General features: G+C 39.5%; 1 protein-coding gene across 5 annotated transcripts in view; it reads left to right on the top strand.

Moving 5' to 3' along the window:
- Positions 1–25,201, top strand: part of PTPN1 (protein tyrosine phosphatase non-receptor type 1) — a 58,233-nt gene that overhangs the window by 24,829 nt on the left and 8,203 nt on the right. For 3 of the 5 annotated variants that reach the window (XM_005286232.4, XM_042858338.2, XM_005286233.4), the window contains exons 2-5: positions 13,507–13,597; positions 15,747–15,847; positions 19,186–19,284; positions 22,373–22,510. In XM_005286232.4, coding sequence (XP_005286289.1) covers positions 13,507–13,597; positions 15,747–15,847; positions 19,186–19,284; positions 22,373–22,510 — 429 coding nt within the window. Of the gene's footprint in view, positions 1–9,807; positions 9,943–13,506; positions 13,598–15,746; positions 15,848–19,185; positions 19,285–22,372; positions 22,511–25,201 lie in introns of all 5 variants that reach the window. The other 2 variants (XM_005286234.5, XM_065565979.1) reach the window with 1 other exon arrangement.

The raw sequence follows: 25,201 nt of genomic DNA on the forward strand, positions 1-25,201 counted from the left end.
TTTCCAAGGTGGAGGAGCCAACTTACCAGGATGGAAACCTTGGCAAACCACTGTAGAGCAAAGGATTTAAAGCAGTGATACTCAGACTCAGGCTTGTGAGCCGCAAGTGGCTTTTTAATGTCTCCCCTGTGGCTCTTTGCAGCTCATGATTTTAAAACACTCTGTGATTTAATTAACAACCAATCAGGATGCTTTTACTATGCTAACAAATTGTAGTTGATAAAATAAGAGTTGGTCAGTCATTTCGCTATGAGAATAAAATTATATAGAGAGTTGCCAATTCTGGTTGGACGCATTCCTGGAGGTTTCATCACGACATAATATTTATTTAAAGATTAATCTTTAATTTCTAGAGACTCCAGAACACTCCTGGAAGGTTGACAACCCAATATATATAATAATAAATGAAACCATGAATTCACACTACTGTGGCTCTTTAGGGTAATATTGATTACTAATTTGGCTCCTAAACCACTGAGGTCACTGGTTTAAAGAAAGGAGTATGGTGAAGGAAACTTGCAGTAGGTCTCCAAGGTATTGCTATGTGACCTAGTGACTGTTTTAAATGCTGCATGCCAATAATGAGGAGCCTTTACAGGAAACTGGGGACATGCTAATTATTCCCCTAATGAAATAAAATATCACAAGTGTTGCAACCCCAGAACAGAGCTTCTATGCTAATGTCACAATTCTACACTCCTTTGTGAGATAACATAGAAAAGTCTCACAACTGGCTTTACGAATAACACATTCCACTGTGAGTTTGTCTACACTGCTCCTTACCCCACCCCCAAAAATAAAAACCTGTGGAAGCCAGTCTCCTAGCCTGGGTCAACTGGTTTGGTCTTGTGCTGTCAAGCCGAAAATAGCAGTGTAGACATTCCCACTTGGACTGGAGCTCAGGCTCCAAGACCCCCCTCCCCCCTCCCCCCGGGTTTCAGAGCCCAAATAGTCATGTCTGCACCGCTATTTTTAGCCATGTACTGGGAGCCTGAGTCAGTTGACCCCAGGCTCTGAAACTCGCTGCAGTGTGTTCTTTTTGTACAGGGTTATACATACCTTTTATCTTGCATGTAACCTAATGCTTGCGTTAGATCTTTACTGTTTGTGTATCTGTAAAGTACTGTGTACACCTAAAACTTAGGTAAGTTGCATGTGAAAGGGGAAGACTGCTCATGAAACAGGATTTAGTTACTGTGCTTGTGTTCATTTACAGGAACCCTTTTGTGGTTCAAAGTCTTGTATGTAGTGGTTTCAATATACTGAAATCAATTACAAGAAATCAGACTAGAGTGATTCATTTTCTGCATATTGATTTCTGCCCAAGGTGAAACTTGTGACTTTAACAAAACATAAGTGATTCCTTTATTTTTTTTCATCTTCACACAGTCCCTTCAGGGGGTTTCTTAAATTTCTTTGTGATCAAGTCTTGTAAAAGTATGAGACTAGAATCCAAACAGAAATGGTAAAGTAATTCCTATAATGTTAACTTAAATTACAGCTAGTTCATGTTCACATGGAATGAGCATACTCCATGCTTTTTTTTGTTTATCTAGGCCAGAATTTTCAAAAGGACTCCGCGCCCAGAATCCGGTCCAGATTTTGAGAATAGTTCAGCATCCTCTTAGGTACCAAAATAAATGGCCAGATTTTTGGGGACCATCAAAGATCACCACCTTCTATACTCAGCACAAGCTGAATTTCTTTGGCCTTGCCTTCTCTATCAAACATGTGGCAACGTGTAAGCAAAAGAAAACTTGTACAACATTGCAAAACAAAACAGTCCACACACTTCTCCCCTAGGGAGAACATGAGAGAAATAGCACAGATTTTAGTCATGTTGCTCAATGCATTTCTGGAATGCACTCAACGACGGAGTTCAGTGCAAGAACCCAGATAGAATAGAATTTCAAAACAGCTCAGTGCTTATTGTGTGGTGGTCTTGTTTTAATGAATCAAACGCAGTCCAAACACTTGAAATACCTTGAAATATTCTTTGCACGAAAAATTGAAAGTAGTTTGCTTACACTGTTACAGTTTCAGGTTTGCTTCAGTGTGATGAAAGATCAGTTTTGAGGCTACTCGTGCCTTATTATAGGAAAACCTTTTGTTCTTAAGCTGTAAAGAACCTAGGAACTGAAACTATGGCTATATTGACCACAAATACATGAAGTGATTTTTTTATTCTTGTGAACTTATTTTCTGTTTGAGTTATAGGCAATACCAATAACCCTCTCCTCTTTGGAAAGAAGTAAATGGTTGGTTGAGTATGCACAAGAGAATAGATTTGATAAAAGCAGTGTCAATTCATATGAAATAAACTTAAAACAGGTAAAACATCTAGTTTCTAGGTTTTTTAAAAGTTATCCACTCTTAGTGCTGTTTCAGAGTAGAACAGATAGCCCCAACATATTTAAGAAATTAGATCTCTCCTTTAATTCAGAACAAGGCAGCAGATGTGACAATTTGTGGCTCCTTCTATAGATTTCAGAAATGACTTGTCTGTTAAAGCGTATACTAACTTCTTTTCTGTAATTCAGTTGCTTTTGAAACAGTTTTCATTGCATAAAGTTTGACACCTGCAATTCACATTTCTTATGACAATATACATTTAACCTAGTTTGGCAGTGCATTATCAATAGAAGCTTTGAGGAAAAACAACTCTTTCCACTAACTTAGGTGGGTTTTGGATTAAGCCCATACTTCAGAGTGTTGGTGCTCTGTTTATTCTGTTATTTCTGTTGCTAAAAACTGGTCCCTGGCTGCTGCAAACTCTGGTGCATTTGAATATACAGTTAGAGGTTTCTTCTTTTTATTATTCTTTTGTGTATAAAAGGAAGATGTCGGTAAGTGAGATTTTTATATTTAAAGAGAATTTTTAAATAGTTGGAGATTCTTGCTAGCATTGTTTAATGTAAACAGATTAGTGGCGAAGTCTATGCACAGGACCAAATCAAGCATTTTTTCAACTTTGCAATCTCCTGCCCTTGCGCTAGAACAATCCTTGAAACTATTTGAACAAGATTATCATATCTCTAACCTTTAAAGAGACCATATTCTATGTAGTCCACTATATAGCTTTATAATGTGAGGATGAAATTTTTCAGGATTTATAAATAGTCTTCTAATACTCAAAATTCGGATGTCTTTTGCAATCAATACTGTAAGGCTGCAGTCCGGTTCTAGAAAGTTTAGACCTATGTAGGATAACTTAAAGCATTTGAATTCCAAGTTTTGAAAATGTATAATAGAAAAATCACTAGAGACCTCCATTGTGTATTAGATTTTTGAATTAGCAAACAAAATACTACGTCCCAAGACGTACCTTTGACAAAACAAGTGAACCATGTAGTTTCGTTTTGGTAGGTTGGTAGTGTTCTGGTAAGTGTATTTGGAACCTCACTGTGCCAGGTAAGCTTTGCTGAGAAACGGAGTATGACTGGGTTAGTTGTGTCAAAATTTTTGCAGAGTGAGAACTAAGATTCCAGTATGCTTTACTGAAAATCAGGCTCATTCTCTTTAGTATTGGATGCAATTGTGCAAAACACTTATTTTATTTGCATTTTGAAACATCACCATCCTGCTAATTTGAAAAGGCTTGTGCATTTTTTCTAGGTTTCTGATATCAAAAATATCGTCTGCTCAATTTTCACAAATACTGAGTTCCTGCAGAGCTAGTGAGGGGGAGCAGTCCTGCTTTGTCACGTTTTTAAAATGGTCACTTGGTCTCATATTTCTCAGCTAATTTGTTTTTTTTTATTTATTTTTAAAGGATAATTAACTATTTGATTTAAAAACTAAAATCTGTTTGTCCCAGGGCTTAAATTCAGCCGGAGCAGAGCTCTGGTAAATATTTCTGAGCCCTGGTGGCTCCTCTTCTTTCCCTGCTCCTCCCCTGGTGGGCCTGAAACCCAGAGACTGGAGCCCAGAACTGGAGGTTTTTAATAGCATGGGGGTTGGGGAAGCGGCTTTGGGGAATAATCTAAGAATTTAAATCCTGGTTTGTCCCAAACTATTATCTATGTATATATAAAATTGGGGCTATGTTCTATACCAGTGGTTCTCAACCAGGGGCCATCAGTCCAGGGCCCCCCGGGAAGCTGTGAGCAGAATTCATGGGGTCCGCCAAGCATGGCTGACATTAGACTCCCTAGGGCCCAGGACAGAAAGACAAAGCCCCACCACACGGGACTTGCAACCCGGGCCCCGAGCTCCACCATTCGTGGCTGAAGGTGAAGCCTGAGCAACTTAGCATTGTGGTGCCCCTTTTGGTGTGGAGCCTCAGGCAGTTACCCTACTTGCCACCCCCTAATGCAGGCCCTGGCTTTTCTGTGCAGAAAAACAGTTGTGGCACAGCTGGGCCGTGGAGCTTTTATAGCATGTTGGGGGGGGGGCTCAGAAGGAAAAAGGTTGAGAACCCATGTTCTATACCATTTTAAACATATTGTAAAATATTAAAGGTACAGTAGAGTCTTGCACTCTAATTTCTATTTTCCCTTAACCCTTTAAGGTTAATTTCAAAGTAAGTGTGTGTGTGTGTGTGTAATATACATAAAAAAAACGATCGTGGGTGAACACAAAAGATGAAGTCACTCCACAGTTCCCCTTCCATCAATTATGTTATCAGAACCTCTCCACTGAATTGCATCTCTGTATTCATTCCAGGGCCATCTACTGTTCTGTTATAGCCCATACACAATGAGAGTCCTAGCTCTGGAAAGATTACTGTCTTGATGATTGTACTCGGAGTGTGCAGCCAGAGCCATCTGGTTTCATTGTCTTAAAGGGTGTGGGAGAAGCCTCTTGTCAGGTGCTTAGTATTTTTTTTTCCTCAAGCACTTTTCACAAAAATATTTAGATTTGCCAAAAGGCTACATATGTTATCAGAGAACATTCGGTTTTGGTCATGTCCTTGTATAAATAACAACAAAGACAATCAGTAAGAAGTTGAGACTGTCACTTGTCAGTCCAGGAGTTAAAATATTATGTAGCAACTCTCTTGAAATGTCATCCTATAAAAGGTTGAAATGTCCTAAGGGTCAGGGAGAATGAAATAAGTTTTAGTTCATATAAAAACGCGTGTTAGTGGAATCCAAACACCACTGTGCAAAAATTGCAAAAACTAAATTTTCTTTCAAAAACTGCATCTGAATTTGCTCTACAAACTAATGCAGAAACTCCTTCAGAAACTAAATAGACTTTCAAATGTACCCACTAAACTAGAGACGAGCCTGAGCCAAAGTACTGGATCTGAAAACCTCCAATCATTGGGGAAATTAAGAAATGTATCTGATCTTCACGATTCATTTCCCTTCTCTAAACTGCATAGGAGGTGAATTAACTTACTTATATCTCGACGCTCTAGTAAGACTGTGGTTTGTTTCCTGGCACTGATTCTTGCTTGATATTGTAAATAGTAAAAGCTTTTCCTCTGCAAAAATACTTGTCAAAGAGCCATTTTGTTTTTCAGTCTCCACCTCCAATATTTTTCCCTCACACTCATTTCAGGAGCAGTGAAGAGAGTTGTTGAATAGGAAACAAAGTTGTGCAAGTGAGGAAGAGGGGAGAAGCAAGATGTTGGTTTTTTGTTTTTGTTTTTTAAATATAGATGCTCCTGTTTTAGTTTTGTTTCCTGTTCAGCTATCACGTTATGAGCCTTTTTGAGCTATCTTAACAATGTATTCCTGCCACCTATTGTGAACTTACGTTCTTAGTCTTAGTTTTCATGTTTTAACCTTCTAATTTATTTAAATTTTGAAGACATGCATATAACTTTTAGCCTAATATTAGACCTTCATTGATGTTGTCTCTTAAAAAAAGAGAGAGCCTTCACTACAAGTGATCAAAACCATAATTGATTTAAAAAAAAAAAAGCTTGAAAAGTTAGAAATACAAAAGGTTGTAATATGTAAGGACTGACAAATTGTCAGATCCTCAGCTGGTGTAAAATCCGCATAGCTCCACTGACTTCAGTTCTACAATTTTTTTTCTTTTGCTGAACATATTTACATACAGAAAACATTTAAGCGTTCATAGTTTCCAAGGCCAGAAGGGACCAGTGTGATTATCTAGTCTGACTACCTGTATAACAGAGGCCACAGAACTTTCCCAAAATAATTCCTATTAGAACTAGAGTAGAGTATGTCTTTTAGAAAAATATCCCATTTTGATTTTAAAATTGCCGGTAATGGAAAATCTGCCAAAATCTTTGGTAAATTGTTCCAATGGTTAATTACCCTTGCTGTTAAAAAAAAACTGTTCCTTATTTCCAGTCTGAATTTGTCTATCTTCCACTTGTAGGCATTGGGTCTTGTTAGACTTTTGTCCACTAGATTGAAGAGCCCATTATGAAATATCTGTTCCCTGTGTAGATACTTGGTTTGTGATCAAGTCTCTCCTTAACCTTCTCTTTAAGATAAATAGAATCTTGTTTAGGTGGCAAAGTCAAACACTTGAAGGTTAGGAAATGCCAGTTTTAGGGTAGCTCACATAACTTTAATTCTACCCTCATTTTAAAGTTGCGCATTTAGGGTTGTGTGATGTGTTTTTAACTTCCAATCATATATTGGGCTCCTATACAGCTAGTGTCTTTCAATAGAAACTATAGTTAGTCCTGTTTTCCCCCTTCTTGCCCTTGTTACCTAGAGGTTCCCAAATGGCAACTTATAAATCTTGGCCCAAATGTTTAAATTTGTGTGGATAAGTGCATACCCAAATGATCAGAATTCAGAATGTGTATTCAGATGAACTAATTACCTAATTTACACAGTCCTTGGTGTAGAAGAGTGGACTCGCTGCTAGAGTGAATCCTTAAAGCACAAGTGTGGTGTAGTAGCTCTCCAGTCTAGCACCCCTTGCCAAGAGTCATGCCAGTCCCTCAGTGGTCCACCTCTTCTCGTGGCTCGTGCTTTAGTTTCACCCCCTTCAGGCTGACAAAGTCTAGCATAAATCAGTCAATAATACCATGGTCCTTCCATCTAATCTGTCGCCCTGGGGTTTTGGAATCTTCTCTCAAAGTTTCTAGCAGTTCATATCTTAAGGGCTTCCCATCACCTTAGCAGTCACTGGTAGGGGAACCCAGGTACATCCTCTACACTACACCCTCTTGCTGCCACCTCCCTGGACTTCCTCCGACGAAGCCTGTCCCTGGGCTTTTCTCCTCACTCTGTGTAAGAGCTTCTTGTTCCTTACAGATCTCGCCACTCCGTATTATCAGGAGTGTAACTTCAGAGTTTTTCCTTGCAGCCCCTTTCTACTTCATGTGTCCTCTGTTTATAGCACCACCCAGCCCCTTCACAGGTAGGTTCCATCATTAATTAGGCCAGGCCCCCATTAACCCTTTCACCACATGTGTGGGGTAGTCACCCTATCACAGTAGGCAATACAGGTTTTGCAAATTACAATCCTCTAAATTTTGGGTCTACTTTTTTTTTTTTTTTTTTTTTTTTTGACCAGTTGCACCTTGTTCGTGGTGCAAACAAAGCCCTAGCTTAGGGATGTCTGATTGCTAGGATAATCAAAATGGGTATAGGTTTCTTTAAAGCCCTTTCCTACGTGCTGACATAATTTAATGGCACGTTCCAGCCTAGTTTACGCATTCTGGTGGCTGTGCATTTCAGCAACCACAGCCAACTGACTGTAGACATGGAAGTGCTGCTTATACTCCATCACTACAGCCTGTTTCAAATTGCCCACATAGTACTGAATCAGCAAGGGGCTTTCTAGGAAAACCATGTTGCAGGTCTGTGATTACAATTTCTTAACCTCATAGGGCAATCACTTGCTCAGCCAGCCTTACACAGACCTCTTGAGAAATGCAAGTTCACCCCCGCAGGCTTACTTAGTTCCCAGATGTATGAACAAGCAAATCTCCATAACCAATGTCCCAGAAAGTGGTATGAACATTATATTCAATTGTACAACTTCTACAGCTTGTCAGGCTTTAGTTCATGAATCTGGGTGGAATTTTATAAGCTGTGTTTATACAGGTCAGGTTAGATGATCATAATGGTTTCTTCTGCCCTTAATAGCTATAAATGAATGAATGAACCGCTTGCATATGTGGTACAAAACAACATCCCTAAAGAATTTTACATCAGGTCTATTGAAGTCTGGTTAACAAGTTTATTAGGCAGGTGCCTGCATAGAAAGGGGGAAACCTCTCCTGTTGCCCCAACTGGTTGAATGTCAGTTTCATCCAGTGTGTTCCTGAATGCTTTATCAGAATAATTCACTTCATATTCTGGCTCACCAGTGTTCTCTTTAGAGAAGGACCAGGGTCACTGATGCTCAGTTCTGCAAAATCCCGCCTTTTCCCTTTGAGCCTGAAAAGGTTTTCCCTCAATTAATCCAGCTGTTTGTTTCTGCAGGACCCCTCAACACTTGTTTCTCTTGTGGTCTCAGGAGGGAAAAGCTTTGTAATTGTGTGAAGTCACCTAGCAAAGGAACATTCCAAAGAGCAGCAGCTTTCCCTTGACTTCTAATTGTGACTTATTTTATTGTGCCGCCCTTCTTCGTAGCACCTGTATCAGTAAATGGAGATTAGGAAATTGATTATTTAAGTAAAATTCATTCATTTTAAGATTAGTGTTGTGCTGATAACTAAAAGCATTAAGGAAACCTTAAATGTTAAATATGTGATTATTTTAGTGTACACCAGACTATGGTTCACTGTAGCTGCAATCATAGGGCAGGGGTCGGCAACCTCTGGCACGCGGCTCACCCAGGGTGCTTACCCTGACAGGCCGGGCCAGTTTGTTTACCTGCTGTGTCCGCAGGTTTGGCCGATCACGGCTCCCACTGGCCCGCGGTTCGCCGCTCCAGGCCAATGAGGGCTGCAGTAAGCGGCGCAGGCCGAGGGACGTGCTGGCTGCGGCTTCCCGCCACCCCCATTGGCCTGGAGCTGCGAACTGCGGCCAGTGGGAGCCACGATCGGCCGAACCTGCGGACGCGGCAGGTAAACAAACTGGCCCAGCCCGCCAGGGTAAGCATCCTGGAGAGGCGCGTGCCAGAGGCTGCCGACCCCTGTCATAGGGTCTTGGCAACTGCTGTTCCCCAGAGATAGACAGGCAGTGAGTAACAATATAACATAGGACCTCTTATCCTATGCTACACCGAAATTCTTTTCCCTAAGGGTTTATGGGTAAATATATTTTTCATTTTACCCATTAATCAAGCTATCTACAGACTTACAGTCAGATGCAGACCATTGAAGTCAGTGGGCTTTGGATCAAGCCTTTCTTTCTCCCCTCTCAAACGGTAATGAGTTGTAAATACTGACACATGAATGCTTGCAAGGAGGTGATGTTCACCATGTGATTATGAATACAATGTACCTGAATGGTTGCTGACAGATCCACAAAGGTATGTAGGCTCCTAACTTGAAATCCGTGGAAGCTAGGACCCTATGTGAATGTGGAACTTAATTTTTCTGTGGCTCAGTTTCCTGCCTATAAAATAAGGATGCATGTAAAGCACTCTTGATATATTCTGATGAAGGGCACTATAGAAGTTGGCCTCAAACTAAAATGCAAAAGCAGAACTTGGTTATACATAGTGACTTAGTTCAATGTTTGGGGCTACATAGCTTTATGGTATTTTGTAAAGCTGCTTATGGTATTGGGGGCCAGAAATACTGATCTGACCAAGGTGTGCTCAGCTTGAGGAGGAAGGGGAAAGTTGACTCTAAATGACTTTTCCACTTACCAAGTCCTGGGGCCCATTTGGCCCCTAACATAGCTGAGAGCAGCTCTCCCCTCTTAAAAAGCACAGAAAGAGCTTTAACTTTTACCTGTATCATTACGATAGATCTAGATCAGAAATGGGCAGAAAAACATTGATTTGTCTCATCTGAAGTACAGCATTTCAACAGACTTCCTCTTCCCAAGCTACAAGTTACTGCCCTGAAATATCTGTGGTGGGTACAGGACTTAAACCCATGAGGTGAGTGCTATCAAATGAGTCATACTCAAAACCAGAAGATTTAACTTCAGAAAACTGACTTTCAGTTCTAATTCTCCTTAAGTTTTATAATGCATGACATTTTAAATTGTGTTATGCTTCCCTTATAAATGATAGTCACACTGTAGAGGCACCATATGAATGTAATTCAAGAAAGTGTTAATTATCCTTATCAAAGCCTTTCATTTATTATACTGACATTGACTTTGAGTCACTCTGACATGACATTTGCATGTGAATTTTTGAATGAGAGTACCTTTTTCTTTTACTATGGCTTCCTACGTAGATTATACTACTATAGGACTGACACGTTTTGAAATTACCAATCTGGTAACTGGTCTCTGACAGTGGCCAATACCAGAAGCTTCAGAGGAAGGTGCAAGAAACCCCAGAATGGACAATTTTATGCCAGCAGAGGGCCTTTTGCTTTTAATAATGCCCTCCACTGAGGGCATCTGATTAAGTCACTTCATGTTCTGTGGGACTTCTCATTACCATTGGCTGCACAAAAAGCTACCATTGCAAAAAAACAAAAAGAACCACCACCCACTACCATCAGACACATGTCAGATGAGGGCTCCTCTTTCAGAAATATAGCTTAGCTCCTGAGATCCATGCATTCATGACTTTCAAGATTGACTATTTTATGCAATTTTCTATATTTAGAATGAAGGCCCCATGGACTAATTGAGGGTTTTTTTAGGACAACAATTAGCATCACAGGTCCCTATGAACACTTCACTGCGGTGCTCCATTCACTGCACTGGCTCCCCAGTTAGTGTAGAATCCAGTTCGAAGTAAGGACAGACTTTGAAAGCTCTCCAGGGGTTTCTCGAGCTACCTGAGAAAGTATCCCCCTCTGTGACAGTGATTTACCACAACAGGTATGTCTACACTGCAGTTAGACATGTGCGGCAGACCCAACCCCGCTGGCTCAGGCTTAAGGGCCTTTTAATTACGGTGTAGACATTTGGGCTGCAGCCTGAACCCAAATATCTGCGCTGCAGTTAAACAGCCCTTAAGCCTGAGACCCATGAGTCTGAGTCAGCTGGCGTGGGCCAGCCAGGGGTATAGACATACCCAATCAGGCAAAACAAGAGCGCCTACTAACTTCCTGCCTTCAGATCTAAATAGCAAACTCATCTGTTTGACCTAACTTTCCTATGATCGTATTCTTTCTTAAGGCAATGCAAATTTAGCATATTTTCCTACCTTGGGGATTGAAAAGAGATCACTGCCTATATTAAGGCTTTGTCTTCATTATGCACCTTTTAATGACACCGCTGTGCCACTACAGCCGTGCCACTAAAAGGCACGCAGTGTAGCTGCTGTTTGTCGGCAACAAACTTCGACCCGCAACGTGCGGCAGCAGCTTTGTTGTTTGTGTAGGATTTTTTCCTATATTTATGAATATTCTTATAGTCTATATCAATGTCTAACACTTTTTAACCTTATTGAACACTTGGCTTCAGTGGTATTTGTGGCAATGAGCTCTTGGAGTATCGTTTATCAGTTATTAAAGTTCCTTTCTGTGACTGAAGCATCATTGTAATTCTTCTGTAAAATGTAAAAGGAGCTGATGTTAGCAGTTTAGATCCTTAGGAGCCATTATTGGCTTACAGTGGCACAAGGCAGGTTAGTGCCTCTGCTTTATATATTGGATTGAATTAATAAAACCATATAGATTTCTTTTTTTTGCTTACATTACATGTTGATTTCTTTGCATATGGACCTTGTCTTTTTCTTTACACTACTCTGTGGGGAGTAGATTTAGAAAACCTTTTTTTTGCCATTCCCTTTTTGGTCTTGATACTTGAATTTGGGCATGGTAGCAAAAACACTAAAATAAAAAATGACCAGTTTATGAATAGAGGTTTGTAAGTTGCAGGGGCTTCATGTTCCTGGGATGTTGTACTGTTGAAGTTGAGACTACATTCACCATACTGACAGCCTACATTCTCCATCAGAAGTATAGGCAGCCATGTGTTAAGTTATAAAAAGATAGCAGCTGATGTCAAGGCCTATTCAGCAGGGAGCTATTTCAGATTACTGTACTAATTTGGGGCAAGTAGTTGTAAAATATAACTCATCACGCAATATAGTCTGTACAGCATACTCCAAGATTGCTGCTAAATCTATGGGGAGGAGTAGGAAAGGAGGGGAAGGAATTGAATGCTTGCAGTTGGCAGGCCACTTTGGACAAAAACATTCCTATGATTTAGCACTTCTCTGTATACCTAAGGTTACTTCTCTGCAAAATCATAGAGTACCAGTCTGATTTGGTCCAAATTCGAAGGGTCAGATCCTCAGCTGGCATAAATTGATGTTTACTCTGCTGATGTGAGGGAGCTACACCAGTTTAACCAGCTGAGGATATGATCCTAAAAATGTAAATTTCTTAACGTAAAATTTAGTTTAATTTGATTAACCAAATAATCAGTGTCTCAAACTCAACCCTACTGGAAAGGGATGAATTTGCCCTAATATCTTTAGTATTTTTGGATGGCTTTTGAGCCATGCTAAACTATACATTTTACACACATAAAAGATGTCTGTGTTGGGACTCCTTAAATTTCATTGTAATAGCTAAATCTGAATTCTGCAGTGAGTGCATTTCCTGCAGTTTTCATTCAGATTTTGTTCCAGCGTGGTGGGGGGGGGGGAGTAGAGAAATCTACCACGGTCCTGGTAACAACATTCATACAGGTTGTACTCTTGTGCAGCATACAATATCCATGTCTGCCCGATTTCTATAAATAAGGGTTTATGTTTAAGTTGGGCAGTATTTTGCTTCTTTATTTGTTCTGAGTTTCTCTCAGAGGCTTGAGCTGTTAGACGCATCTGAAAAAAGGCTGGAGGAAGAGCTGGATGGTTCTGTCAGCATTAGCTTGGGGAATGGCATCCTTGCTTTTACGTAGAGTATGCACGGAGTACAAAGAACCCCTTTTGTCATTTGCAGCTCCAGAACAGCTTGCTGATGACTCAAGATAAGGATCCAAATTAACTTAACTAGACATGACTGCAGTTTTGGGCTGTTAATACAGACTTATGAAATGGTGATGTGTAGAATACTAAATGACAGATGGATTGTTACAGAGAGCCATTTCTAACCAGCTTTCTTAGTGAACTCTTTAATGTGTAGCTGAATGCGATGAATAACTTAGTGGAAATATTTATGTAATGCCATATTCTTTACAGTTCTGTACATCAGGTAAAATATGTTAGACATTGTGCTTTTAGACAAAGTGTTGCAGTACTTCCTTTGTGAAAAGCTGATAGCATATTAGCATAGCCAACAATGAGTCAGTGTCTTGCGCTCCAAGAAATAATCTTACCTCAGTATTTAATCTAAAACTGAAAACATTTGTTCTAAACAGTTGCTGTCCAAAACCCTCAAGCAAATTAAAATGCCATGATAAGCAGACACTTGCAGGTGACTACAAAATAAAATAAAATCAACAACCCCTCCCTCACAGACACACTGAACTGTAAGTTTTTCTTGCAAACTGCTGGCAGGTTTAAATTTCTTCATTTCTTTTGTTCTAGGATATCAGGCATGAAGCCAGTGACTTTCCATGTAAAGTGGCCAAACATCCCAGAAACAAAAACCGAAACAGGTACAGAGATGTCAGCCCCTGTAAGTATCCTTTCTTCACAATTATTTGTAACAGTCTCCTGACCTCTAAGAATTTGTCTCCAGAAGGCATTTGTTTGTATATTTTGAATGGCTGGCTACACATCCATGACTGAAATCTTGTCATTAATATGCTTAATGACATAAGATATATCACAACACACCATAGTATGGTATGTTATGGGATTACACTTCGGCAGTATGCAGTAGCTGCAGTATTCATGGACAGAAGTCTTTGCGGGAAAGCAGTTGTCTCATGGTCAAATCCCTGGGGACAGAAAAGAATAGGTAGGATAGCACAAATCTGCTATCGATATTAAATGTACAGTTATCCTCTCCATTACTGTAAATACATGTGTGTAATATAGTATGTGTATAGCATGCTACCAGTTAATATAGGATGTTTGTAGCTATACAGAGACGGGAAGAATCTTGCCAAAACAATATAATTGGAAGTTAGTTTGAGAGGGAGAAAAGGAAGCAAAGAAACCAGCCAAGCTAGCTTTTAACTTAGTCACTTCAGAAACTCTGGTCTCCTTGTTTTCCTAATATATAAAGTTTCATTAACAGATATTCAGCCCTCTAAGTCTCTTCTCCCTGCACAGAGTGGGTCATGATTAGGGCTTCTGATTTTCAGTCTTAACTGATAAACACTGAGAAAACACCCTAATACAAAAAATGCAATCAGCGTTTATTGGATAAACACCAGAAATGGATACTTGTACGCAGATGGTAATGTGGATTACATGGGTGTAAATATAAAAGCGCACTAATTTCTTGCACAATAATTGGTCCTGCTGGTGTTCATTAGAGGTTCCCTAGTACACTTTAGTATATTTAGTTTGAAAGAGTACTATATTAAAATACACTAGGGAACATTGCAAAGAGATTACTCCTTATAGTATATACTGTTTTGAGTAATGTATAGAAGGCCCCCAAAAACTCCAACTTGGACATTTACAAAATTCAAATGATAAAATAAATCCTGAAAAAATTAAATTATAATGAACCCAATAAACCAAAAACCCTAATCATGATGCACCTTTGTGACTTCTTTCCCCTCATCCCAAGTGTATATTAATTATGTCCTCTGTTTTGCGAGACAAGGTGGGTGAGGCAATATATTTTATTGGACCAGCTTCTGTTGGTGAGAGAGACAAGCTTTTGAGCTACACAGAGCTCTTTTTCAGGTCTGGGAAATGTATTCTGTGTCACAGCTACATACGAGGTGGAACAGGTTGTTTAGCATAAGTAGTTAACACTGCTTAGAAGACACGTAAAGAACAGTAGCGGTGTATGCTGCAATCGTAGGATTCCTGTACATATTGCAGCTGAACAGATATTTCCAGATAATGGCTAAAATTCGGTTGAGCCTTTCAAGAAATTCAATAGGAACTAAAATGTTGCACATAGCTTTGCTTACTGATCAGTTTCAGGAGTCTTATTTTTTTCTTGCTGACAGTTGTTGATTTTGTTTTACTTTAGATGGTATTGCTTCCAATACATTTGGTTTTCCTGTAAAATGTGGAAATTCTTATGCATTGGGGGAATCATAAATACTGCAAGCTTTGGAACAAACAGAAGTGCAGTAAAATAAGCGTCAAGTAATTTTTGTTCAGTAGGTGGGGTAGATAGATTAGGGAAAATTTCAGAATGTAGGACCTATAAGGAGAGGTTAAGGTTTCCATTTGGTGATTATCCTAATACAGGCAACTTTGTTCAAATTTATCTTTTATCCAGATTTTAAGGAACTGATTTTCACAAAGACCTGCAAAAACATGCATACAGTTGTGTAATTAGTTTGTACATGCTAATTGCATGTACAAGCAGTAGCTTGATATATAAATCTGTGTGCATAATTATCCAGTTTGCACATACAGTTGTGAATATTGCATGTGCAAAATACTCCACACTTCACAACTTTTTTTTAATTGGGCCCTAATTGTGTTACAACAATAAAATAGTACTAATTATTGTCTGTTCCCAGTACAGCAAGTACAAAGAACTTTTCATTCAGAAACAATCCTTTATTGTTACTATTTCACTTTTTGTTCTTTTAGAAAGTTACATTTTTGGTCCTAGCATTTGATGAAATTGTCCATATGCATGAAGGCATTAACCTGTGTTTTCTGATTGATTGTCTGTGCTACAGTTGACCACAGTCGAATTAAGCTAACCAAAGGTGACAATGACTATATCAATGCCAGCTTGATAAAAATGGAAGAGGCCCAAAGGAGCTACATCCTTACTCAGGTAACTACTGGAAAAAAAACCCTGCAAAATAGCTGATTGATAGGGTAAAGTGATTCTTTCTCAAACTAACACCTCCTAGAGTTTTTGTTAAACATGATTTTTTGCAAATAGTGTTTTGTCACTTGAACTGCATATCAGCACTGGCTCTAATAGTTCATTCTGACTTTCTTGTATTTTTAGTCTGTAACTTTTTATCCCCATCCACACTAGGAAAGTAGTGTGCAGTGTAACATTTTTAAATACAAGTAAAATTTTGGCTCCACTGGTCTATTGGAATTTCACTATTGACTTTAATGGGACCAGGATTTGGCCTGACCTGTTTTCCTAGACATTGCCTCAGTACAGTTTCCAGATCTGCCTTTGGATTAAATGAAGGCTCTTTCGTTAGATAATAGTGCATCTGTCTCGCCACTTGAGAGACAGCATCCTTTAGATGTCAAACTTAAGTCTGTTGGACTCTAAACCCAGCTAGTGGTAAATCCTGATTATCCAGATCTCTTTAGGGACATCTGAAACATCAGGGTAAGTGGAGTTTGGCAGGAAATGAAACTTGTATCTCAAATCCAAAATCCACATAGTAACATGTCCATGTTTCTAATAAATCAGACAGTAAGCACACATTCACAAAATCTCACAAATTAACTTCACATTACTTTAGTTATTGTTTTAACTTGAGAGTTCAGAAATTCGTCACAATTTAAGACTCCACCACCGTTATTACACCTCAAACTAATTTCTGTTTTTTATGCAAATACTTGAGATATCCTCATTCATTAGGAAATGAGAAGTCAGGTGCTCTGACCATTCTCTTTCTAAATCCTTTCATCAAGAGTTTGACATTTAGGCTGTATTTGCCAGTTTGCCATCCCTTTGGATAACTTGTCATGCTCCTTTACCCAACACTATTACAAGGAATATTAACTGTAAATGCCTGTATTCTTAGGTGTAGTACCAGTTAATATTCTGGTTTTGCAATATTTATATTTGAAATTGCATCCTGCATATACAGGCTATCCTTTTTGTATTTCTTTTTTAAATGAATGTTTCACCGATTAAACTGGAAAATTACAAGCTAAAGAACAGTGTAGAGAGGGACGTTCTGCCAGTGGTGCAAACCTTTATTAGTACTATATTTGCAGGAGGATATCATAAGTATGGCCATACTGTGTCAGACCAAAGGTCCATCTAGCCAGTATCCTGTCTTCTGACAGTGGCTAAAGCCAGGTGCTTCACAGGGGAATGAACAGAACAGACAATCATCATGTGTTTGTTTAAAATTCATGGTGTTTTGAACAATCTAAATTAGTTGAAGCAGCTGGCATGGTAAATATTGTTGAAGACCGTGGAATCTATAGAATGTTACTTACATAATCCTTGCCAATGTTGAAAGAGTCTAAATATAGTTGAATGGATGAAATTTACCTCTGAGCATAGGCCAGCGCAAAAATCTATGCAGAAGTTCAATTAAGCCCTATTATCAGTGCTGGCTCTGTGAATTTCACCCATTAAGACAGCATCACACGTATAGAAAATAATGCAGATCTGAATACCAAGGATTTCACTGTGTATTGTAAACACAGTTGATATGAAGCAGTCCATGACTGTTAAACTGAATTGGACTGAAACTGTATAAAGATACACAAAGGCTTTTCCTTTTGTCATCTGTATACTCATAGTTATAAAATATAGTTATACTTTTAAGGACTATTAAAATCCTCAGTCCTCAAATAGCAGCACATTCCTGGACATGTGACTCTAGTAAAAGATCCTTCCTATAACTTTTAATATAGCTGCCTCAACACAGCAATGTAGTTCTCCATTAGCTGAGATTTAAAAGTGTGTAGTTTATCCACTGAGTAGGCTATATCACCAATGTACTATTTAGAAGTAGTGAGGAGTCTCACCTTCTAGTTTAAACCTTCGTCAGGTCAGGCTGTTGGGAGCTATTTTCTCTTGTAAGTTTCGTTTAAAAATAGAAAGGCAGGAAAAGGTGTAGAAAAACAGATTTGAGAGAGTTTTTTAATATAAAAAATAGCACGATTGAGTTACATTTCCTGTGAATCTAAACTTCTGCATCTTTGTATGTAATCAGACTGAATTATACCTTGCTAGCATGACTTGTTAGTTGCTAACTCTAAGCCTGTGCCAGAATTCTTGTTTGCCTTAATGTTGTTTAGGCAATGAGATTTATGGTTCAGTTCCCTGGGAACAGTTGTCTGTAATGTTTGTGTGTTTTTTAAAAACAAAAAAAAAAAACCCACTATGCTTATTAGATGACGGTAAACTGGGATTAATATTTTTTAGCAGAAGTCAAGAGCATCTTGTTTACAGAAAATCAGCACCAATCTGTAGTACAGAAGTAAACTTTTTTTAGAAAACATGAGTTAGGATCTGTGATGTCCTAGGAAATGAGGAAAAACAATTGTGGATACAGATCTACTTGTTTTATTATTCAGGGCAAGGAAGTAAGAGGTACACTTAGCTGATAGCTTATATCGGTTCTAACCCAGTATTTCTTTAATCGGTTTAAAATGAGGCCACTGAGAATCTAGTTATTCTTTTCAAGGACCATGCCACATTATTTTGTCTTTGAGCCATGTGAGAAATCACAGCTGCACAATTTTGTTAGTCTAGGTTATCAAAAAACAAACAAAAAACCAACAACCTAAGAGGATGTGTGGTGGTGGTGGTATATCTCCCCACTATATAGATTAACTAACAGAGAGATTAGGGGTAAAGGAAAATCTTGACACATAAGAGAAGGTGCTTTGAAAGTAGATAGCTTTGGGATCTAATGAAGAGGACTACCCCTTAAAGAACAATTGATAGAGGAGCTATTAAAGAAGACTAATAAATTTTGTATAGTGTTTGAGCAGTCCAAAATAGTTGGCTCATTATTTTGACCGATCATTGTTTGCCAGGCCTCAGTCAGTAACTTTGGCACATTATTACTAGCAAGTTCTTTATTACCTGTAATATGTATTTACTGTCAATCACGGTGGCCCCAGTTCTGCAAACTACTTACTCTTAAATCCTGTTGACTGGGTCAGAGTGAGATTATTTCCCCCATTAGATTCCTTTTTTGCCCTTTCTGAGCAAATTCTTTGTTTTTTCACTCCCAGTTCCCTTCTTGCAAATACTCTTCCTATTTTCTGTGGGGAAACTTAAGCTGGTGACTTCATAGTTGAAAAATGGAACTTAAAAGTTATTGTATTGCATTTCAGACACTTAAAATGAGAAGTTACTTGCATGCATTAGGCTGTAAAGTTAGGGTACAGTGCTCTAATCTATTTCCACAGAAAATGTTGCTTACTTTAGAAGATTCTCTGTCTTTGCAGGGTCCTCTGCCAAATACTTGTGGTCACTTTTGGGAGATGGTTTGGGAACAGAAAAGCCGTGGTGTTGTCATGCTCAACAGAGTGATGGAAAAAGGATCAGTAAGTATATGAGTGTTTTTTAGCTGTGTGTATTTAAAAACAAATAAATAACCAAAACATAATGGTAGCAGAAAGATGCATGTACAGAATTTTGTCCAACAAAGCATATCTAAGATTCAGAAGCTGAGTATCTGAAAATGGATCTTGGTTAACTCTGAGGGATATGTGGAAATTATCCAGTTCAGAATAACGGATTGTAATTTCTTCTGAATTCAGCTAAACTAAGGGCTGAGTGCAACTGGAGTTTTCCATACAGGAAAACTAACTTGTTTTTTCTCTTCAGTCCTGCTAGTCTAGATGTTTGTGTAGTTCCTCTTTTTGTTAATGGCTGGAGACTGGGGCCCTGATTCCCATTTATATTAAGACCCTTTACATTACTTTGGCACTATCCAGGGGCCTTAAAAATAGTTGTAAGATCTTTGGGGCAGTAAATTAATCTACAGTCTCAATCTAAAGGCAGACAAAATATACAGAAAGAAGAGCAATGTATAAAGAAACTGATCAGGGTGGTGATAGATAACTTATTTCCAGGCTTCTTTCAAATTCTCCTGCTCCACTCCTTCTGATCTGCATATTTCCTGTGCTAATCAATTCACTCCTGTCCCCTACTTACCTACATTTCCCCGTAGCTTGGGACAGGGAATGAGGGGAGTTAGACACAGGGAATAATCACCAGAAATATCTGGAAATCCACCAACCATCTCTGTACGTATTGGCCACTTGTCCTCCTGTGGTGTAAAAGGGTTCATCCCTTCTGGTAAGCAGGTGGGGGCACAGGCTCTATTAATAGCTCTTACCACTTCTCATCCACTGCATGAGTGAGCGGAAGGGGTGCTTAGCTCCATGGCAGGTGGTGGGGGGACATCCAGCCCTAGGCGCAGGACTTGTTCTGCAGCCATGGGCTCAGGAGAAGTTACCATAGTTTGCTTGTTAATGGAAGCTGCCATACTGTGATCACAGTAGTGGGTCTGCCAATGGAGCAGATTTGGTTAAAAGGTAATTGAAGATTGAATAGAACTGTACACTGAGATTTTTCTTTTTAGTTCCTTCGCTGACTGTTAGGTCATTTCAGAGGAGGGTAAGTGGACATGTTGTGTCCACTAATGGGGATCTAGTGTTGTACACTTGCATAACCAGGAAAGAATTCCTGGGCATCAGGAAAACAGTTGTGTAGTGAGCTGTGTTCTAACTCTGGCCTTGATTTTAGTTTTTTGTTTTTTTAGTAAAGGAAATAGTGAATTGTAACCTTCAATGGGGATTTGCAGTAATTCTGTTTTAATCGTCCTTCCTTCTCCAACCACTCACACTCACACTCTCTCTCTTCCCTTCCCTCCCCCCCCACCCCCTTTACTTTGAACAAAGCAAAGAATTATCAAGATCCCTTAGGGCAGAGGGCTAATACTTCTCAACAAATATCAGTGAGAGATTTTCAGTGGAACGCCACAAAATGTTGTTTGCAGAGCCATTTGGTGCAGAAATTAGACATGAAGCTAACTGCTCTCTTCTAAGATTTAATTTTAAAAAATTGCAGAAGATTGTAATATATCCTTGCTTCATATTGTCATCCCACTCAGTATTTAACCAGTGTTGGAAGCATTGTAGGCCTTGATAATTTGTCCTGAGATTCCTTCACCGTCTACAAATAAAATGCCATTTGTAAAATGTTGTCTAACTTCCCTGAGAGGCAAAATCCTCTTTTCGTCCCATCTCCCGTTACACACACGACAGCTCTCTCGCATTTTATTACCATCCCATCATAATTTACTTTTCATTGGTAATAAACTATGTAATAACCGTTTTCTTATTTCAACTTTGTTCCATTCCAAATTAAGGCCACTTTATTTATAATTTAATATAAGAAGCATTAGCCATGTGCAGTAATCTATTTCCTCTGCAAACATAGATTTGGAACACTGATCAAAATCCTGTTTCCGAGGAGCTGTGTTAAATTCTGAAAAGTAGCAGTTTAGTTGTCAATATTCATAATATCCACATAGGTCTAGAGGTCAGAGACATGGTTGCAGACTTTATGTATACTGCTAACAAGATCCCTTAGTGTCATTTCCCCTTTGTACAGAGCAAAATGCACTACTTGTATTTTTGGCTGACTCATTTAAGTTTCTAGCATGTCAACAGTTTATTGGTGCAGACCTTCGGTTTCCTGGAAAATTATTACTGAGAAAATTACTATGTACAGTCAGAAGCTAGGTACAGGAATTATTTGCAGACTCCTTTTTTAGCTCAATTAAAGTTTTATAACTTTTAAACTATGCCATTTAGGATCACAATGGTCTCAAGACTTTTTTCCTTTTGTGGGGAGTGAATGGATACCCCAAAATCTCATCTGACATTTTAACTTCCAAATTAGTAATGCTGTAATTTTCTATATGTAGAATATTATGGATTCTATAAATAAGCTTTCACACTTACATTGTGCTATCTTTTATTAACTCTTATTTTCTTATAGTAATATCCTCCCTTGAGATGTACAGTCCAACTTCATCTTATATGCCTGTTGGTTGCAAAGTGAAACTGCCTAAAATCATGATCTCTGAAGTTCTTCTGAGCCTCCAAGCTTTTAAATGTATAGGATCCAATTGATCTTTTCATACTATATGGACTACTGATGCAGGGTCCAAATAAAAATATTGGGGTGCTTTTTACTAGATTCCAGGGGGGCTGTTCTGACTTACAGCAGCTTTGCACAGTCCCTTTGCACACCCCTGTGCCCCAGGGGATGAGTAGAAGGGCTACATCCACCCTAAGCCACCGTTGTGCTCTGGGAATTTTCCAGGGGTGCAGTGAGGGTCAGCCTCTGGGCCTTTGTGTGAAAGATACCAAAATGTGCTGAGGTAGTACTTGCATAATGTACAGGAAGCAGGAGGCCCTCCTGCAAGAACTAGCCTTTCTTTTTAGAAATACATGTTTGAATTTATTGCAATATACTAGACCTCAGGACTCCTTAGTGCCACATTAATATATGTAATTAATAACCACTTAAAAAATGCTGGATTAAGGAACACTCCTCTTTCCTCACCTTTAACATAGACCCAAGTGACTAGTGCTTGTCTTCTGTTTGCTTTTTTAGATAAAATGTGCCCAGTACTGGCCACAGAAAGAGGAGAAAGAAATGCTCTTTGAGGATACAGACTTGAAGTTAACCTTGATTTCTGAAGATATAAAATCCTATTACACAGTACGACAGCTAGAATTGGAAAACCTTACCGTAAGTATGGAACGCATACCAGTCAAATAGTGTTGTCCTTGAATTCCCCATCAGTGAGCTGTATTTCCTCATCCTGGTTTGTAAAGGCTCAGAGTACAGAGACTGGATGCTGAAATTGGGTAACATGCCCATCAGTGACTTAGGAGGTTCTCAATGTGTTAGCATTGCTCTGGTCTGTGAATGCCAATGCAGTTTGCTCTAGACTGTACTGATTGGGGGGATAAACACTTTTCAGCCTTTGATTTTCCCCAACAACATAGAAGTTAAACTCCAGGGTGTAAAGAATCAATATGTATTAACCTTTATAAGGTTAACTGTTGTAATTCAAAACATAATTTGAATGAATGGATATTACATTGTGAAGTCTTCAGCATTATCTTCTCTACAGTGACAGCTACTTTTCGGGTATGTGTAGTTACACACTGCAATGAAAAGCAGGCTGCCTCCAAACTGTGGTGTGTATATATGTGGCCGTGAAAGAGGCTGGCCGGGGAGAGACAGCAGGGAGCTGCCAGAGCCTTTTCCCACCGCTAGACTCTTTCATTGCTTTGCAGAAAGGCTCTGCCCGCAGGGAGGCAGTGGGCCACTACTCCGCGACAGACAGCAGTGTAGATAGGAGGCTCTGCTCTGGGAGGGTAGAGCCCTGTAGAGGTTTTGGAGTGTCTTCACTCTGTTCATCTAAGCAGTGCCTCACGATCTACACTGCTGTTTATACCCATGCTAGGGGAACATGCAGTGTATGAACTCGCAGCTGCAAGTATACACCTAGACTTAGTTTCAATGTGGAATGTTAGGGCAGTGTTACCTGTATAACATCACTGTGTAAAAGTCCAGTACCTCTGTACAGGACTGTCTGAAATAATTACTCTTCCAAACACTCCACCATTACCAATTTGCTAATGAATGTATACATGGAGCTTTTTAAAAACCATCTTCTGAAAATAGACCTTCTCTTGGAATTTGTCTCCTTATCGTCCTTCCCACGCTGACTTATATCTTCACCTTTTCACACTGAAAACCTTCAGCAAGGGATTCAGCAGTCTTCCTCACCCAGGGCTTGTCTTCACTACCAGGTTAAATCGATCTAAGTTATGCTACTCCAGCTACATGAGTAACGTAGCTGGAGTCGGTGTAGCTTAGATCGATTTACCCTGGTGTCTTCACTGCTCTGCGTCAACAGGAGACGCTCTCTGGTTGACTTACCTTACTCTTCTTGGAGAGGTGGAGTACCGGGGTCGACCAGAGAGTGCTCTGCCATCAATTTAGCAGGTCCTCACTAGACCCGCTAAATCGACACCCAGCAGCATTAGTCCCTGATCCTGCAATGAGCTGTGCGCAGGTGGAACTCTGTGCCCACATGGAGCCCCACTGAGGCTCAAGCCCTTAGTTGCTAAAAGGGGACCCTCTGTAACCGTTTATTTTTGGCGGTGACAAAATAAAACGTTACAATGGGGGCAGTGGGAAACCGTGCAAAGCAATGCTGGGAATACACTGCACACATGGATAAATACAGCAGAGAGGAGTCCTAGCAGACTCCTTCAGAGCAGAGGGAGGGGCAGAGCACTGAAACTATGCTGCAGGAGATTGGCTAAAGGGGCGGCTGCAGTGAGCACGTCTAATCAAAACGAACATCTGCATCTAGTTAAAATCAAAGTCCACAGAGCATCCCGAACCTGTGTTGGAGCAGGTGCGTGTGGACAGGTAGTGAACGCCAAATACATTTTAGTGACCTGCTAATTTCAGTTCTACTTTGCTCTTTCCAGTTTGCCTTTTCAGTTAGCTTTTTAAAACCTTAGTACTGCCTGTTATTGGGAGAAAATACTTCTCCACCTCACCGAATATCTCTAATCTCTCTTAAAGATTTAGCACCTTGCTTCTATGCTCCCTCTTGCCAGGAAGCTGAAAATAGGACCATTGTCAGGTACAAATTTCACTAGCCAAACTAGACTAGCAAGAACTCGGCAGTTGTCAGAAAAACATCCCAGGTTACAGTGTCTGCAGCAGACAAACTTCAGAAGGTTTGGTTCAAGATTTCAGGAGGCTGTGAGCATCAGTCTTCACACTTCTGAGATTGCTTTCAGCTTAGTAGAGGTGGTTGGTTGTGAAGAAAAAACCTGTGCTAATATAAGGTCCCTGCTTTGGACAAGTCTGAGCTGCTCTTGCAAATTGAGGTACCTCATTTTCCAAAGAGTTCAGCCAGCCCATCTACTGGAAGGCTGGAGTGCCCATTTTATATGGGGATAAAATGAACATCTGAGCTATAAACGTTAAAATTACTCTGTATAATTTAGTTTTATCTAGTGTCCTTTCAAAACATCACAAGGCTTTTATGGTGAGAGAATTATTTGTAAATTATATAGGTCCTTAGACATTTGGTTCAGCCGCTCTTAAACGCAGAATGGGAAAACGTCATAGGAAAATGGATTGGGTTAGATTAAAGGAAAGCAGCAAATGAGCAAGCAAGTATTCTTGCTGAACGATTAAAGAATGGAGACTGGAAGGATACAGCAATAAATGGCGAGTAGGGTTTAGTCCATCGTAAATGTAAAAGGAATCCTTTTCAAGGTAAGATTTGAAAAGAGAAAGCAGCGTGGCATGAATTCGATATGGGGCAGTACAAGTGAAATCCTGCCCCTTTCCTTAGGAATTGTAGAAAGTAAATGTGTATATTTGTAGTATCAAGACTGATCT

The sequence above is a fragment of the Chrysemys picta genome, chromosome 13 (genome assembly GCF_011386835.1).
Source record: "Chrysemys picta bellii isolate R12L10 chromosome 13, ASM1138683v2, whole genome shotgun sequence".
NCBI lineage: Eukaryota > Metazoa > Chordata > Testudines > Emydidae > Chrysemys > Chrysemys picta.